The sequence below is a fragment of the Aquarana catesbeiana genome, linkage group LG02 (genome assembly GCF_042186555.1).
Source record: "Aquarana catesbeiana isolate 2022-GZ linkage group LG02, ASM4218655v1, whole genome shotgun sequence".
Lineage (NCBI taxonomy): Eukaryota > Metazoa > Chordata > Amphibia > Anura > Ranidae > Aquarana > Aquarana catesbeiana.
Window position 1 is genome coordinate 165,379,724 of NC_133325.1, and position 16,111 is coordinate 165,395,834.

At 46.9% G+C, this 16,111-nt stretch overlaps 1 protein-coding gene across 4 annotated transcripts in view; it reads right to left on the reverse strand.

The window, feature by feature from the left end:
- Positions 1–16,111, reverse strand: part of LOC141127385 (glycoprotein-N-acetylgalactosamine 3-beta-galactosyltransferase 1-like) — a 145,161-nt gene that overhangs the window by 12,843 nt on the left and 116,207 nt on the right. For 3 of the 4 annotated variants that reach the window (XM_073613747.1, XM_073613745.1, XM_073613746.1), the window contains exon 2: positions 3,165–3,327. The exons of the other annotated variant lie outside the window; for it this stretch is intronic. In XM_073613747.1, the coding sequence (XP_073469848.1) occupies positions 3,165–3,312 (148 nt within the window). In that variant the 5' untranslated portion in view covers positions 3,313–3,327. The remainder of the gene's footprint in view (positions 1–3,164; positions 3,328–16,111) is intronic. 4 annotated transcript variants of the gene reach the window in all.

The following is a 16,111-nucleotide window of genomic DNA, read 5'->3' on the forward strand; positions in this document are numbered from 1 at the left end:
TACCGCTTTATTACTTGAGTTAATCCCCTTTTTAATGCATGGCAATATTCTGTTTGCTTTGTTAGCAGCAGCTTGGCATTGCATGATAATTGCTGAGCCCATCATCTACTAGGACCCTCAGGTCCTTTTCCATCCTAGATTCCCCCAGAGGTTCTCCCCCCACTGTATAGATTGCATTCATATTTTTGCCATCCAAATGCATTATTTTACATTTTTCCACATTAAACCTCATTTGCCATGTAGTTGCCCACCCCATTAATTTGTTCAGATCTACTTGCAAGGTTTTCCACATCCTGCAGAGAAGTTATTGCCCTGCTTAGCTTAGTATTGTCCGCAAATACAGAATGTGAACCATTTACCCCATCCTCCAGGGCGTTTATGAACAAATTAAATAGGATTGGTCCCAGCACAGAACCCTGGGGAACCCCACTACCCACCCCTGATCATTCCGAGTACTCCCCATTTATCACCACCCTCTGAACTCGCCCTTGTAGCCAGTTTTCAATCCATGTACTCACCCTATGGTCCATGCCAACGGACCTTATTTTGTACAGTAAACGTTTATAAGTAACTGTGTCGAATGCCTTTCCAAAATCCAGATACACCACGTCTGCGGGCCGCCCTTTAACTCACATCCTCATAGAAGGTTAATAGATGTTTATATTAGGGATGGTGGCAACCCACACCTACACTTAAAGGGATAGAATAACTTTGATCATAAGGTGTATGAAGAAATGGAAAGTGACCATATGCACTATGAATGTGCTTTTATATTTATATAATGGTAATGTGAACATGTGTATGTTTGGATTCATTATTATAGCGATTATAAATTATATTAAACCCAAATATCCACATGTTCAGATTACTGATAAATAAATATAAATGTACATTCACAGTGCATATGTTCACTTTAGCAACTTTCCACATCTCCATACACATCATTATGACAATATAACATCTCTAATAATCCTAATGTCCTATTGACAATGATAACCATGAATAACTGCATCTTTTATCCCTGCAATAACATATACAAACACTTAGATGTTCACAAAAAAATAAAATCAAACCTGCAGAAAGGTCTGTGGCCACACTAGATTCTTCAGCACTACATTGTGCTCCAGAAAGAAGCCAGCCACTCACTCATTCCTTTCTGCAGGCTTGTGCCTCTCTCTCTCTCTCTGGTACGGAAAGATTCCCTGCCCCTCTCCCCAGCAGCTGTGTCCTCTGTGCAGAACTCTCCCTGCAAGCATGGAGGTGAATAGGAAGGAAAGGGAAAGAGGCTGTTGGCTGCAACAGCCACTGCATTTCAGTAAGGGAGACACACTCTGTTCCTGATGGAGCCCGACATGAAAACATCCAGGGACAAACAGCAAACAAGGGGGATTGTTGACAGCTGAGCTATGCACAGCCTGCACTTCCTCCTGGCTCTCTCCTCCTTGCTATCAGGGCTGAGCTGACAGTAGTGATGCCGCTGTCATTACTCCTGTCAGCGGCAGCGCCCCTCCCAATGCAGCGCCCGGGGCACATGGCCCCTTACACCACCTCCAGTTTCGGCCCTGGGTTGGCGAGCTGACTTTTCTCTGTTGTTTAACAGATCACTGTTAAAACAGTAATAAACCCAAAACCAAAAATGTATTATATTTCAGCTTGCCAGTCATTAGATGTGGTGGCTGTATCAGATTTCTTTGGCTTTTTTCCCCCTCTGTTTTTACCTGCTGATCTGGCCATTAACACACAGGAGTAATACAGGAGGCATTAGTGAGTATTAACTGTATTAGCAGGATTAGATACACAAATTGAAGGTAAACTCCAGCTCACACTTTCTAATCTGTTATGGAAAACACTTTTTTCCCCTTTCGGGTTAAGGGTTTTGCATGAATAAATAAAAGCTGGTCATTTTAATCACCCCTGTCATTGTTAGGTGGTTTGTCTTATCCATGCAATCTGATACATTCTGCTGTAGAACTTGTGCCTTTGAAAAACAAAAGACTTGCTGGCCGTATCACCAGATAAGAGAAGAAAGAAAGCCTAAAAAGATAACCTAATAAAGCCATCACATCTGAGAATTGGTAAGATGCTAGGGTTGCACAGATACCGATACTAGTATAACTGCAACTACTAGTATCGGTGCCGATATCGAGCATTTGCCCGAGTACTTGTACAAATTTTTTTGTTTATTTAGCAAAAAATAAAAACCCAAGTGGTGATTAAATACCACCAAAAGAAAGCTCCATTTGTATGAAAAAAATGATAAAAATTTCATTTGAGTACAGTGTAGCATGACCGCGCAATTGTTATTCAAAGTCTGACAGCGCTGAATGCCAAATTTTGGTCTGGGCAGGAGGGGGGTTTAAGTACCCAGTAAGCAAGTGGTTAAAGGGGGTTGTAAAGGTTTGTTTAAAAAAAAAAAAACCATACATGTCATACTTACCTCCTCTGTGGAAGGGTTTTGCACAGGGGGGCCCAGATATTCCTCTTCTGGGGTCCCTCAGTGGCGCTCCTCCTCTTCTCTAGTGCCCCCCACAGAGCGCTGTATTCCACGAGGTGAAATTGTGCGAGCGAGCTCCCGAGTCCTGCTGCTGCATCCATTGACACAGACAGCAGGACTCGGCCCCGTCCCCGGGTCACTGGATTTGATTGACAGCAGCTCCCGCTACTATCAATCTATACAATGAGGCCCCAAGACAACGGCTACAGATGCTTTGCTTGTCCCCGTCACAGGAACGATCGGGTTCAGGTAAGTAAAAGGGGGGCTCTGGGGGGGCTGCTGTACTACAAGAGGTTTTTCACTTTAATGCATAAAATGCATTAAAAGGTAAAAAAAAAACCCCTTTAAGCCATTCCCGTGCCACCAGCCTATGACTTGATAGTGACAGAGCAGCGACAGACTAGTGAGGTCAGGCCTCTGCTCACTCTTCCTCTTGGTATGTGCTGTGTCAACACAGGAACATACAGAACACCAGATTGGCTCCAAGTGCTTCCCTTCCCTCTCCCAGTGCTGTATTACAGGGGAAGGGGCTAAAATCCAGTCAAATTCTGGTAGTTATACAAGTTGCATTTTTTTAAATAAATGGTATTTGATTGGAGTTTAGCTTTAGGCTTTAAAGAGATTTAATTATTTTTTTACAGCAACAATCACTTAGAAAGTATTCAGAGACCTGGTTTTGGCATTGGCTTTGGGTTCCACAATTTAGATGACTCCAGTGCGCAGCAAATCTTCAGGAAAGTGACAATGAAGAATGTTGTTAAGAATCCAATGAAGAAACCGAAGACAAATTTTTTCCATGATGTCCGAACATGGCACATAGTTATGAAATGTATCTAAGGGAAAAGCGGATAGTGAATACAATGCAAGGATAGCAATCCTCAACTGAGATAAATACATAACAATGAATGTCTATAATCTAAGCTACACAAAAATCACCCTATTAACTGTGGTAAATCTATTTGCATATAGTTTAGTTTACTCTATGACAGACAATATATTTACTGTTAAGCTAGTCCTACATGAGAGACTGCTTCTATTTACTTATGAACAGGAAGCGCAGAGACAATGCGAATGTGTTAAAACTAGGGATGCAACGAAATTTCAGCAAAATGCTGAAAGAATTCTTGCCGATAATGTCGCCGAAAATCGCGCATGCGCAGTAGCGGTGGGTCGGTGAGCACGTTCCTCGCGGTTAAGACGCCGCACTCGTAAGCACGTTCCCTGCTGAGACACTGGCACCTTCCCTGCGGACACTCCTCGTGTTTGAGAGACGCTGCTGGGATCCGAAAGACGCTGTTGGGACCCAAGAGACGGCTTAATAGAGGGCTGCACATAGCATACTCAAGTACAAGAGTGGGCACTGTCCCTCCTGCATGGCTACCATTACTACTATTCGACGGGGAGCATTTTGCCTTATTTAAACTGACAGAAACAATCCAACTAGTAGTATTATTTTATTTTATTATAGTACTGAAACTGAAATGATGATCTTTCTGTCTATAGCAGTCAAACAACATGCATTACTTACTACTTGGCCTTTGTTAAACAGCAAGCCAGCACTCTTGCCATGCAATACTAGTATTTAAAATTTCTGTCTGTCTGCACTGCAGTAGATCTGACTTGTAGCAAAAAGATTTTATATAATTGAACTGATTAACTACGATTTGAAATGGAATGGAATGGATTGCAATTGCATGCTATTTACTTTTTGAGCTATTCTGTAGCTATAAAATGTATGCGCTTGTGGTTGTCATTGAGTATAGTTATACTACACATGACAGCGAGCGCATTCATTTTTTAAACATGACATGACAGTATGCAATAAATATAATATAGTTCTTTAGTATTACTATAATACCAGTATACTACGCTGACAAAGTGTCAAATTCAATGACAACAAGCACAAGTTTATAGTATACTACAGAATAGCAATCCATTTCAAATCAAATTTAATCAGTTCAATTATCTTTTTGGTACAAGTCAGATGTACTGCAGTGCAGACATAGCTACCTTGCATGGCAAGAGCTGCACCGTAAAAAAAAAAAAAAAAAAAAAAAGATTGGTTATTTATTTTTTTAAGCCGCCTTCTGGGGTTTAGCTTTTAAATTGATTTCGTCCCCCCCCCCCCCCTCAGATTTCACTATATCCCCTTAAAATTGTTTTCGTTAAGATGCACGTCCAAGGGTCTATTAAAACTATCCATACTTCCTGCCAACACCACCAATTGTTGGAGAGTTCCACATCCTCACTGCCCTGACAGAGAAAAACCCCCTATGCACCTTAAGGTTAAACTGCTTCTCTTCCAGTCTCATCATGTGGCCCCATGTCCTCCCTGGGACTGAAAAGTTTCATACTTACATGGGATCACCATTGCGATATTTGTACATCACAATCATATCTCCTCTCAAGCGTCTCTTCTCCACGGAGAATAAATTTAGCTCTTGTAGTTGTTCCTCATAATTGAGGACCTCCAGTCCCCATATTAATTTAGTTGCCCTTCTCTGGACTCTCTCCAGCTCAGAGTTTTATAAAGTGGCAGTATAATTGCCTTTTCTCCTAAATAGATTCCCTTTTTAACACATGCTAATATTCTGCTGGCTTTGATAGCCGCAGCTTGACACTACATGCTATTGCTCAGTCTGTCTTCTACTAGGACCCCTAAACCTTTCTCCATCCTGGAAGCCTCTAGGGATGCTCCCTCTAAAGAGTAACTTGTGTTTATATTTTTACCCCCCCCAACCCCAGTGCATTACCTTACACTTACCAGTATTAAATTTCATTTGCCATGTAGTAGCCCACTTCATTAATTTATTCAGGTCGTCTTGTAAAGTTTCTATATCCTGCTGTGTTTTTATTGCCCTGAATATTTTTGTGTCATCAGCAAACACTGAGATTGAACTATTTATCCCATTCTTTATTTTATTTATAAATAAATGAAACAGAATTGGCCCCAGGACAGAGCCCCAGAGGTGTATCTAGAGAAAATGGCACCTATGGCAACCACTGAAACTGCGCCCCTGTCAAAACATTTGAAACCCATCTTTCAGATACTGCGGATAGGACATGTCCCCCCTTAATATTACCATACCTTTCCACATCAGTCAGTGTCCGTCTTCTGTTCTGTCACTGTGTCCCGTTCACCTCTCCAGTCAGGCACTGTGTACTGTTCTCCTCTGCTGGGCCGGCTCCCCCCCCCCCAGTAATGTCCTCCTTATTTTCAGCTCAGAGAGATCAGAGACTTCACCTGTCAGATCCAAGCTGTGATGTTGGATATGGACGGGACTACTTAGACCCGCCCCTCCGTCAAACAACCAGTGTAATGAAAGTCGCCAAAAGCTGTCAGTTTTTTTTTTCATTCAGCCTGCTGGTTGAATGAGAAAAAATAAACAGTGTATACCCAATTCGATTTTCAGGTAAATGTCAGCTTTAGGCTACTTTCACACTGAAGCGTTGCGGCGCTTTACCATCGTTTTAGCGGCGCTATTCGCCCACTAGTGGGGCATTTTTAGCCCCCGCTAGCGGCCAAAAAAGGGTTAAAACCGCCCGCTGCTTTGCAGGTGGGTTTGGAGCGCTGCCTCATTGTTTTCAATGGGAAGGAGCGCTTTAGGAGTGGTAAATACACCGCACCTATAGCGCTCCAAAGATGCGGCTTGCAGGACTTTTTAGACTGCCCTGCAAGCGCACCGCTCCAGTGTGAAAGCCCTCGGGGCTTTCACATTGGAGTGCATTGAGCGGCTCTTTCAGGGCACTTTGCAGGCGCTATTTTTAGCACTTTAGCGCCTGCAAAGCGTCTCAGTGTGAAAGGGCCTATATGTCTCCCCACATCAGGGGTCGGCCTTGGCACAGAGCAAAGCATTCACCAAGTCCCTTACAGACAAATGGCAGGAGAGTGCAGGGATGGTGTCAGCAATGGAGGCGCCCAGCTGTAGTACTTATCTTTTAGACCCCTTTCACACTGAGGCGTTTTTCAGGCGCTATAGCATTAAAAATAGCGCCTGCAAAGCGCCTTGAAAAAGTGGCTCCATTAACTCCAATGTGAAAGCCCGGAGGCTTTCACACTGGAACGGTGCGCTGGCAGGACATCAGAAAAAGTCCTGCCAGCAGCTTCTTTGGAGCGGTGAAGGAGTGGTGAACTCAGCGCTCCTCCCCCTGAAATCAATGGGGCAGGACTGCTATATCACCGGCAAAACACCTCTGCGGTGGCAGGCTGATTTAACCCCTTTTCAGCCGCTAGCGGGGGTTAAAACTGCCCCGCTAGTGGCCGAATAGCGCCGCTAAAATGACGGTAAAGCGGTGCTAAAAATAGCGCTGCTTTACCGCTGACGCCCGGGGTGGCACAGTGTCAAAGGGGTCCTACTTTGATCTGAATGGACAATGACAGGTTCTCTTTACTGCCCGACACCCCTAGGTGCCTGATCCTCCTCTCAGATCTCCTGTAGGGGGCCCCGGAGCCCACACACTCGACAGATCCAATCTGCAGAGAGATATAGTATCTGCAATGAGAGATCCCACCAGAACATACAGAGAGCTGAGGGGGAGGCCAGCCTGACACATCATTCCCCCCCACCAGCACAGCAAGTGGATGGAACATCACATAGCATGTAGTACCCAGGAAGTGATGTCCTCAGCATTGTACATAGTGATGGCATAACAAACCTCCCCAGAAAGCAGCTGACATGCCAGGACCTGAAGTCCCTCCTGTGCATGTCTGATACCCCACTGTCCAATCAGAGCTCAGCCTCCTCTCACCTGCAGTGTTCTCCCTGTGTATACTAACAGAAGCTGCTCATGCTGGAAAGGACATAGGGGGAGGGGCAGGGCTTAGTTACAACCTACTAGAGGGGAGGGGCTGCTGTGCTCCGTGAAGGGGGGAGGGGGAGGAGCATTACATGTAATGAAGTACCATGTGAGTCGGCTCTTTCATTACACTGGTTGTTTGATAGGGGGCGGGTCTGAGTAGCAGTCCTGCCCATACCCGACATCACAACTTGGATCTGACAGGTGAAGTCTTTCATCGGAACTGCACAGTGAACATCTAGCTGGCTTGCTCGCCAATCCCTGGATGTGCTGGATGTTCACACTGCTGCAGGTCCTATTCAGCCACAAGTTGACATATAAGCAACATAATTATGCAGGACAAAGCCTTGCTGCCCAGCCACTCAGCAGCGCCCATGGCACTTGCCATATGTCCCATACCCTGGATACCCCACTGCAGAGCCCTGGGGTAACCCACTAACCATGCTAGTTCATTCTGAGCATACGTTATTTACCACAACCCTTGGACCCACCCCCGTAGCCAGTTTTCTATTTAGGTACAAACCCTATGGTCCATGCCTACAGACCTTAGCTTGTAGATTAAGCATTTGTGGGGGACTGTATTAAATGCTTTTGCAAAATACAGATACGCCACATCCACCGGCCTATCTTTGTCCAGATGGCAGCTCACTTCCTCGTAGAATGTTAATAGGTTGTTTCGGCAAGAGAGACCTTTCGTAAACCTGTGCTGATTACTTCTAATGATACTGTTTTCATCAGCAAATTCCTAGATATGGTCCCTTATCATCCCCTCAAATAGTTTACAAACTACCGATGTTAGACTGACAGGCCTATAGTTCCCTGGAATTGATCTCTTCCCTTTTTTGAATAATGGTACCGCATGGGTTTTTCACCAATCAGCTGGTACCAATCCTGTCAGTATGCTGTCAATGAAGATTAGGAATAGCGGTCTGGCTATAACCTGACTGAGTTCTTTAAGGACTCTCGGGTGTAAGTCATCTGGTCCCGGTGATTTATGTTAAGCTTCTCTAATCCTTTCTGGATTCTGGCCTCTGTTAGCCACTTACAGATGGATCATGTGGCGTGTTGCTAACAATACTGTTGTGGTTGGTAAACCCCTCCTTTTCTTGTGTGAAGACTGAGGAGAACAAAGCATTTAGCACAGCTGCCTTCTTCTTGTCATCTGTAACAAGCTTCCCTTCCTCATCCTCTATGGGGTCTACGTGATTCGTCCTCGCCTTTTTACTGTCAATATGTTTAAAAAACTTCTTGGGTTTATTTTTACTCTCCTCCACTATGTGTCTGTCATATTCTTTTTTAGCTGCCCTGATTGCGTTTTTACACCTCACATTGCATTCCTTGTATTGTTTGAATGCCGACACTGACCCCTCCACATTGTACTTGTAAAGGTCATTTTTTTGTCCTTCATATGACATTTTACTTTTTGGTTCAGCCACCCGGGTTTACCCTTTGTTCTTCTATATTTATTACCCCTTGGAATCCACTTGGTGATAAATTTGATATATTCCTAAAGCATTCCCATTTTTCCTCTGTGTTCAATGTTTCAAGGCTTTGGTCCCACTTAATATCCTGCGGCATTGAGCGCAGTTTAGAAAAGTTGGCTCTTTTGAAATTTTGTGTTCTTGTACTCCCCTTCTATGATTTATGTGGACTGTAATAATCCTGTGGTCGCTAGTTTCCAAGTTGTCTCCTAGTCGGGGAATCCACCAATTGGGACATGAAGCTGTCCTGTAGAACATTTAAGAAATGTCAGGCCTTATTTTGGAAGGTGTCCGCTTCAGAGCATTCATCCTTATTACAGATGTGAAACAAGCATATAAATACTAGGCGCCAGGAAGCTGAATTTGCAAATGCTTGTTTTGCCCTGCAATTTACCAAATAATGATGCAAGCTTACAGATGACCTGATGGCCCAAATTCATTCACATTTCAAAGCAGAACAACAGTAGCTACCATATATGTCTTGTGATAAAAGCTCTTTGAAGAAGCCTCCTCAACCTCCTCAGTACATTACAGAAGGCACAAATCTTACCTACATGAGAGATATTTGATAATTGGCCTTCAACTTCCCGATAGCTCAGGACAGCCCAGTTGATTAAAAATGTTCCCATGTTGCCCCATTCAATTTATGAAATTTACTGTACCCATAAGTCTGAAATACAGGGATTTAGGCACTTTCACTGCCGAGTCATTGCTTGTTCACTCCAAATTATCATGCTTTAAACCATTTTGCGGGAATGTACATGGGTGAACAATAAGCTGTGTTCAGATCCATAATCTATAAGGATCTGAGTGCAGCAGTATTGTGTGCCAAGAGTAGGGTGACCAGACATCCCCAGACTGAGGACATTGTACCCCGACCAAGTCTGTCCCTGGATTGGATTTGAAGAGAGGCCTGGGCAATTTCAAAAACAATCAATCAGTGCAGAATTAAAAAAAGAAATAAATAACTTCTGAATCACACAACCCTGCTCCATTGCTCCTACTAGCTTGGGGGGGGGGGCGGGTTTGTTTTTTCTCCCATTATCTGTGCCACTTTCTGATGATGTGCTGGTCGGAGCGGAGGGACTATTTCTTCAGTTTCGGGCGCATGCCCATTCCGCTCCCGCTCGCATGTTCTTCTGTTCTTCTGCCTTAGCTGAAGTCCCAGCCAGCCGCCTGCCTGCTTATATCCTTGCCTTACCCGGCAGAGTAAGCTCTCCACCCAGTAGTATTCAGGGCCCAGAGAGCGTGACTTGAGAGGTTGTGAGGTGGCTCAGGCGGATGACACCTGGCCCTTGATGGTACTCAAGGCCAAGTTCTGCTAAACCCCCACCCCCCCCCGTGAAAGAAGGACGAAATCCGAGCCCCTGAGAAAGAAGGAGGGTAAATGGCAAGTGCCTCGCACCAGGATATGTATGCTATCCATGTTCGGTGGTAAATCTTCCCAGAGAAAGGCTTCCTAGCCTTCAGCAGCGTCGTAACTTCAGCACCTGGCGCATAACAGCCAGGCCTTCAAAAACGAGCGAGTGAAGCAGAATGGAAGATTGGCCCTTGGGACAGTAGAATGCCTCTGAGAGGCAGTCACCAAGGGACTCAGCGACCAAGCACACCAGGTTGGCGTACCAAGACCATCCAGGTCCACTAGAATAACCGGAATCCCTTCGGCCTCGATCCTGCGCAAAAGGCACAGCAGAATCTTGAGAGGAGGAGAGGCGTAAATCCAACTATACAGGCCCCACCAGAAGAGCCTGTGACCTTGCCAGAAACCTCAGTACCGTTCCGTTAAGCCAGGACCCCAACAGGTCTACCTCGGGAGTGCCCCATCGGAGGCATATCCGATGAAACATGTCCTGGTGAAGGGGCCACCCCTGAGCAGAACCCAGTTCCAGGACACCTCCCCACCTGGACAGACTGGCATTGGTGGTGACCACTGTCCAATACAAGGGGAGAAAGGATGTGCCCTGCCGAAATCCCGGAAAGTGAAGCCACCAGACCAGGGACCCCCGGTTTCTGGCTCAGCAGAATCTGATAGCCCAGAGACCTCGGGCACTTTATGCCAGGATCTCACTTGAAAGGAGCTTGTATGGAACTGCGCAAATGGAACCGCCTCGAAGGTAGATACCATCAGGCCCAACAACCTACCTGCAGGACCGCAGGGAGGCCCACCTGCGAGACAACAGTAGTTGAAACGCAGCATGTAACTTCTGGAGTTTGTCCAGAAGAAGAAACACTCTGGCCAGAGATGAAACCAGAGTCAGGCCCAGATAATCCAATTTTCTGGAAGGAGCCGGAGCAGACTTCAGGTAGTATAGAAGCCAACTGAAAACTGAGGTCTGTATGGCGAGCTACGTCGCCTCTAAAAGGGTAGCTGAGGACTCTGCTCGCAAAAGAAGATCGTCCAAGCAGTCCAGGACCGCAATCCCCCGCTTACGTAACCGCGCCAGAACTGGGGCCAACACCTTTGTGAGTACGCGAGGGGTGGAGGCGAGACCAAAAGTCAACTCTGTGAGCTGAAAACGCTCTTTTCCCACAGTAGGATAGAGGAAGTGTTGGTGTTGGGCACATATTGGAGTGCGTAAATAAGCATCCGTGATGTCGACAGAAGCCCGAAAGTCCCCATGATGAAGGGATGCCACCAACGTGCGGATGGACTCTATCCTGTACCCACTGGAACCGGGACAAGCACACCCTGAAGGAGAACTGCCAACAGTCCGGTGACAGACACCAATTGGAAGGGAAAAACCCTTTTCGGGGTTCAAGGCCGGAACACTAGGACATAGGTGAGGGCGCGCCTTCATGCTAAAGGGGTCTTGTCCATGGGTCTAGAGAGCCCCGCTCTCGGCTCGCCAGACCAGGTCCATTGCGTGCCGAGAAGGACCACATCCGCTGCAAGGCCCTTTTCCCCATTTCAGATTGTGGAAGACATTCACACTTCCCTCCTGCGAGACTCGTAACAATGTCATCCAGGGTAGCCCCAAACAGACAATTGCCTTGAAATGGTAACCCAGTCAGAGCTTTTTTAGAAGCCCAGTCCGCAGACCAACACTTAAACCCTAATATATGTCTAAGCACCACTGCAGAAAGAGAGCTTAGCAACCAAGGGAACTGCATCCAAGAAGCATCGCATACAAACTGCAGCCCCCAGACCAACTGGTCCATCCACTCGGCGAAAGCAGAGGGAATCTGCTTCCCCTCCAGGTATGTCAGCCGAATCCCTTAAAGCCGGAGACACCTTTACCAGAATCATGGTCGCCTTGCGCGCGGGGGGGTCGCCGACTGAGACCTCCGCCGCCTTAGGCCTCGCACAGGGGCGTCACCGAGGTCCCACACGGGGGACGTCGACCGAGGCACTGCACCAGGTGGCACCGGCCCGAGACCCCACACTGGGGAGCCTGATACCACGCACAGGGGGCACCACTGGACCCCTAACAGGGGCACTGGCTGAGACCCCGCACAGGGGGGACCACTGGACCCCTCACAGGGGGCCCTGGCTGAGACCCCACACAAGGAGCATCTACAGAAACCCTTCCCAGAGGGGATCCACTGAACCCCTCACATGGGGCACTGGCTGAGACCCCGCACAGGGGGCATCTACGCACGCCCCGCACAGAGGACACCACTGGGCCCTTCACAGAGGGCACTGGCTGAGGCCCCTCACAGGGGGGGCATCCACTAAGCCCCCTCATGGGGGAAGGGCCCACTTAAACAACCCCCCCAAGTGGGGGGGTCGCCCTCAGAGCACCCGTACGAACTAGTAGGCCGCGGCCTAAATTTTCATCCACCCGCCGCGAGTGCACAGGTCCGCGGGGGGGCGGGGACCAGGCAAGGGCCGAGGAAGGAGGGCGGATGCCCGCAACGGAAAGCAATGATTTCTGCCACCTGCTCTAGGGCCGCCCCGCACGTCGCCCGGTCGAGTGCTCGGAAGGCTTTGCAGCCTAAATTAGTGGAGGGCCGCCGCAGTGAGCGCAGATCTGTGGATGCCTGGTCACCCACCCAACCATCAGGTGCCAAGATGTACCCCCCTAATGACAACCCTGTGTTGTAATATGTTCACCGATTTATGTGGGACATTGTTGTGTGTATGTACACATGCAGTCAATGTTGACCGAATGGTTGATTTGTCCAACTGAATTTTAACAGCTGAAGACTCTTTGATGTGTTAATCTTATGCAAGTCTATTTGAACATTTCAAAGGGTACATTGTTTAAAGGACCATAGAAGAAATATTTATTGATGGTAATTAGACTTGAGGGGGTAACAATGGGATCAGGGAATGTTTTGGGTTGGCCTAGCGGAGGCTCCCTCCTGTGGGGCTAATATATCAGGGGGGCTTGTTGATATGCAGGAATGTAGGTATTCCAAGGGCTCAAAAGGGTGTTCTGTTTTTCTAATTAATATATCTAAAGGGGACTTGTTGATGTTGATATGCGGGAGTGCAAATTGGGGTGGTTCACGGCTGTTCAAGTCCTAAATTGGAACGGCCAATCAAATTGCTCAGCCATTCAATGCCTGGTGAATATAACATGGCATGCAGTCTATAGGTTTGGTAAGTGAGGCTTGTCTGTAGGGGGAGTGAGGCTCATCTGTGTATGAGTGAGGCTTGTCTGTGTATGCACACTCGGACCTAAGACATGGGGTTCTAAATTATATCTCCTCTGTCGGATTTCTTTGTCATCTGTGGACTTTGGACTTTGTTCTGTGTTGGAAGTCAATAAAGTGCATCTCTCTGGAAGAATTGGGTTGCTGCGGAAGAGTACTTACATCATCATCATTATAATAATACCTAAATATTAATTATCATATCACACTATATCCACCCAATATACCCGATCACTACACCCTGGAGGGGAGGGGGGGTGGACAGAGTGTCCAAAGCACCTAAGCCAGGATGTGGACGAGAACCCCAGAGAGACCGACCACCCCAGAGAGTAGCCGTGCCCCACACCACTCCAGGGAAGGAGAGGAGGGGGGCCCCCTACTTACCACTCCAGTGAGTGCACGGATAATGCTCCCAGGCTGATCCTCCTCGCCACAGAAGTGGCGACACAGGCCGAGACCCGGTCGTATGCGACCTCGCAAGACGTTTAATTTGCAGGGCCGGCCCCAATCCAGTGGGGCTATGTCGCGGTCGACCTAGCACGTAGCTGCGGTCTGCACGCGCTCGCTGGCCAGACTGGGGAGACCACTGGATCTTAGTGTCCAGCCCGTCCCGGGCCAATGGTCCCAAAAAAAAAAAAAAAAGTGATCACCGCCATTACTTGTAAAAATAAAAAATAGTAATAAAAAATGCCATAAATCTTTCCCCTATTTTGTAGATGCTATAACTTTTGTGCAAACCAATCAATATATGCTTAGTGTGATTTTTATTACCAAAAATATGTAGAATACATACATATCGGCCTAAACTGAGGAAAAAATTTGCTTTAAAAAAAAAAAAAAAAGATTGGGGATATTTATTATAGCAAAAAGTACAAAATATTGTGTTTTTTTCAAAATTGTCGCTCTTTTTGTTTATAGCGCAAAAAATAAAAACCGCAGAGATGATCAAATACCACCAAAAGAAAGCTCTATCTGTTGCGAAAAAAGGACGTCAATTTTGTTAGGGCACAACATCCCACGACCGTGCAATTGTCAGTTAAAGCGTCGCAGTGCCATATCGCAAAAAATGGCCTGGTCATTGAGCAGCCAAATCTTTCGGGGCTGAAATGGTTAAACCACACAATGTGCTTACAACACACGAGGTGCCTTGATGCAGCATACCTCAGTGCACAAAAAAAAAAAAAAATCAAACACATAATGAAAGGCATAGTCCATATAGGCCCTAAATCGGGGGTCAACAACCAGCAAGTTGCAATCTACCACTAGATCGCAGATAGGTGATTGGTAGACCGCGGACTTGCTGACCCCCCCCCATCCCAGAGGATCAAACAGAGTCCAATGCAGAGGGACTGCTTGTAAAGTTGGAGCTATACAGAATACTTTATTAATTCCAAAGTAGAAGGGAGCAAGAGCCGCATAAACTGATGCCTCCTCTGTAGTGCTGGCTCCTGTCCCATGCGGAGTGATACCAACTGCACTCCACCTCTTATCCCGGCTAGCTGTCTTCAAAGTGGTGCCAGCAGCAGGAAAGAAGAAATCTTCAGGTCAGTGTGAAACAATACAATGGAAATAATAGTATAGGGATCCTTTTACACTGATGCACTGCTGTTTACCCACACCGCGGGTGCAGTGCAATGTACCTGCAGCTTTTCTGAGAGTTAGCCACACTTAGCCATAGACTTCCTGTGGGTTTGGTGCATTTTGTGAATGCAGGAGATTTGGTGCGCTTTCAGAAAGTGACCCATTCCTGCAGGATATAATAGAAGTCTATGTTGCAGATGCACTGCGCTGCCCCCCCCGCGGTGTAGGTAAACTGCAGCGCATCAGTGTGAAAGCAGCCTTATAGGGGGCTCAGAACAGTAAGAGTTCATTTATATTTGTAGTTTGGGGGGGTGGGGGGAAACTCTATAGTTAAGATGTGTTTTTACCACCCCTGCCCCAACTGAACCCCCTTTAGCTGCAGTAGCCAGGGGCATAGGCATGTCACAGCTGCAGCAGGAGTTCTATGCCCTGTCATGGTTGGTGGGTGTAGCACCTGCCAAGCATAACCCATTCAAGTGAATGAGGCCACTCTGCAAATGTCCTGCAACCTTGTGCAGTGCAGCAAACAAGGGGTTAAAGCAGGCAGCGGTTGTGTTGCTTTCTCACCACCTGCTTCAACCCCTTGGACCCCGCAGAAGAATGCAGTTTCACAACGCTTGCAGAGTGGCCCCATTTACTTGAATGGGTCGCGTTTGGCAGGCGGTAGCACCCACCAAAAGCAACAGGGGGCTTAATTCCTGCTGTGGCATGTGTACACCTTTGGCTGCTGCGTCAGCGGCTAAAGGGGGAAGGGATTGGTGGCGGTAAATATGCAACTCAACCGTAGAGTTTTACAACCCCCCCAACGTTGTGTTAACGAGCCCGAAGGGTGCCTCTGCCAAATGCAACTAATGGCTCATTCACAAGCACGGCAGGCACTGCTGCTCATCTGAAAAGCGATCCAAGTGACCTGATTTAAACTATTGATTGCCTCGCAATGCACATGATTGTGACGCGGAAATACTGCAATTAGAGGTTTAAATCAGGTGTGAGGAGGCGACACGGTGCCCGGTGATCATTGAATTCTCCCATGATGTTCAGGTAGATCTCCACCTCTTTAAGGTTGCCTACCCCTGATCTAAAGCTAAAGGAAACCTGTACTGTGAAAAGCATGTAGACTGCCTTTATAAGCCTGACAAAAAAAATGCATCAAAAACAC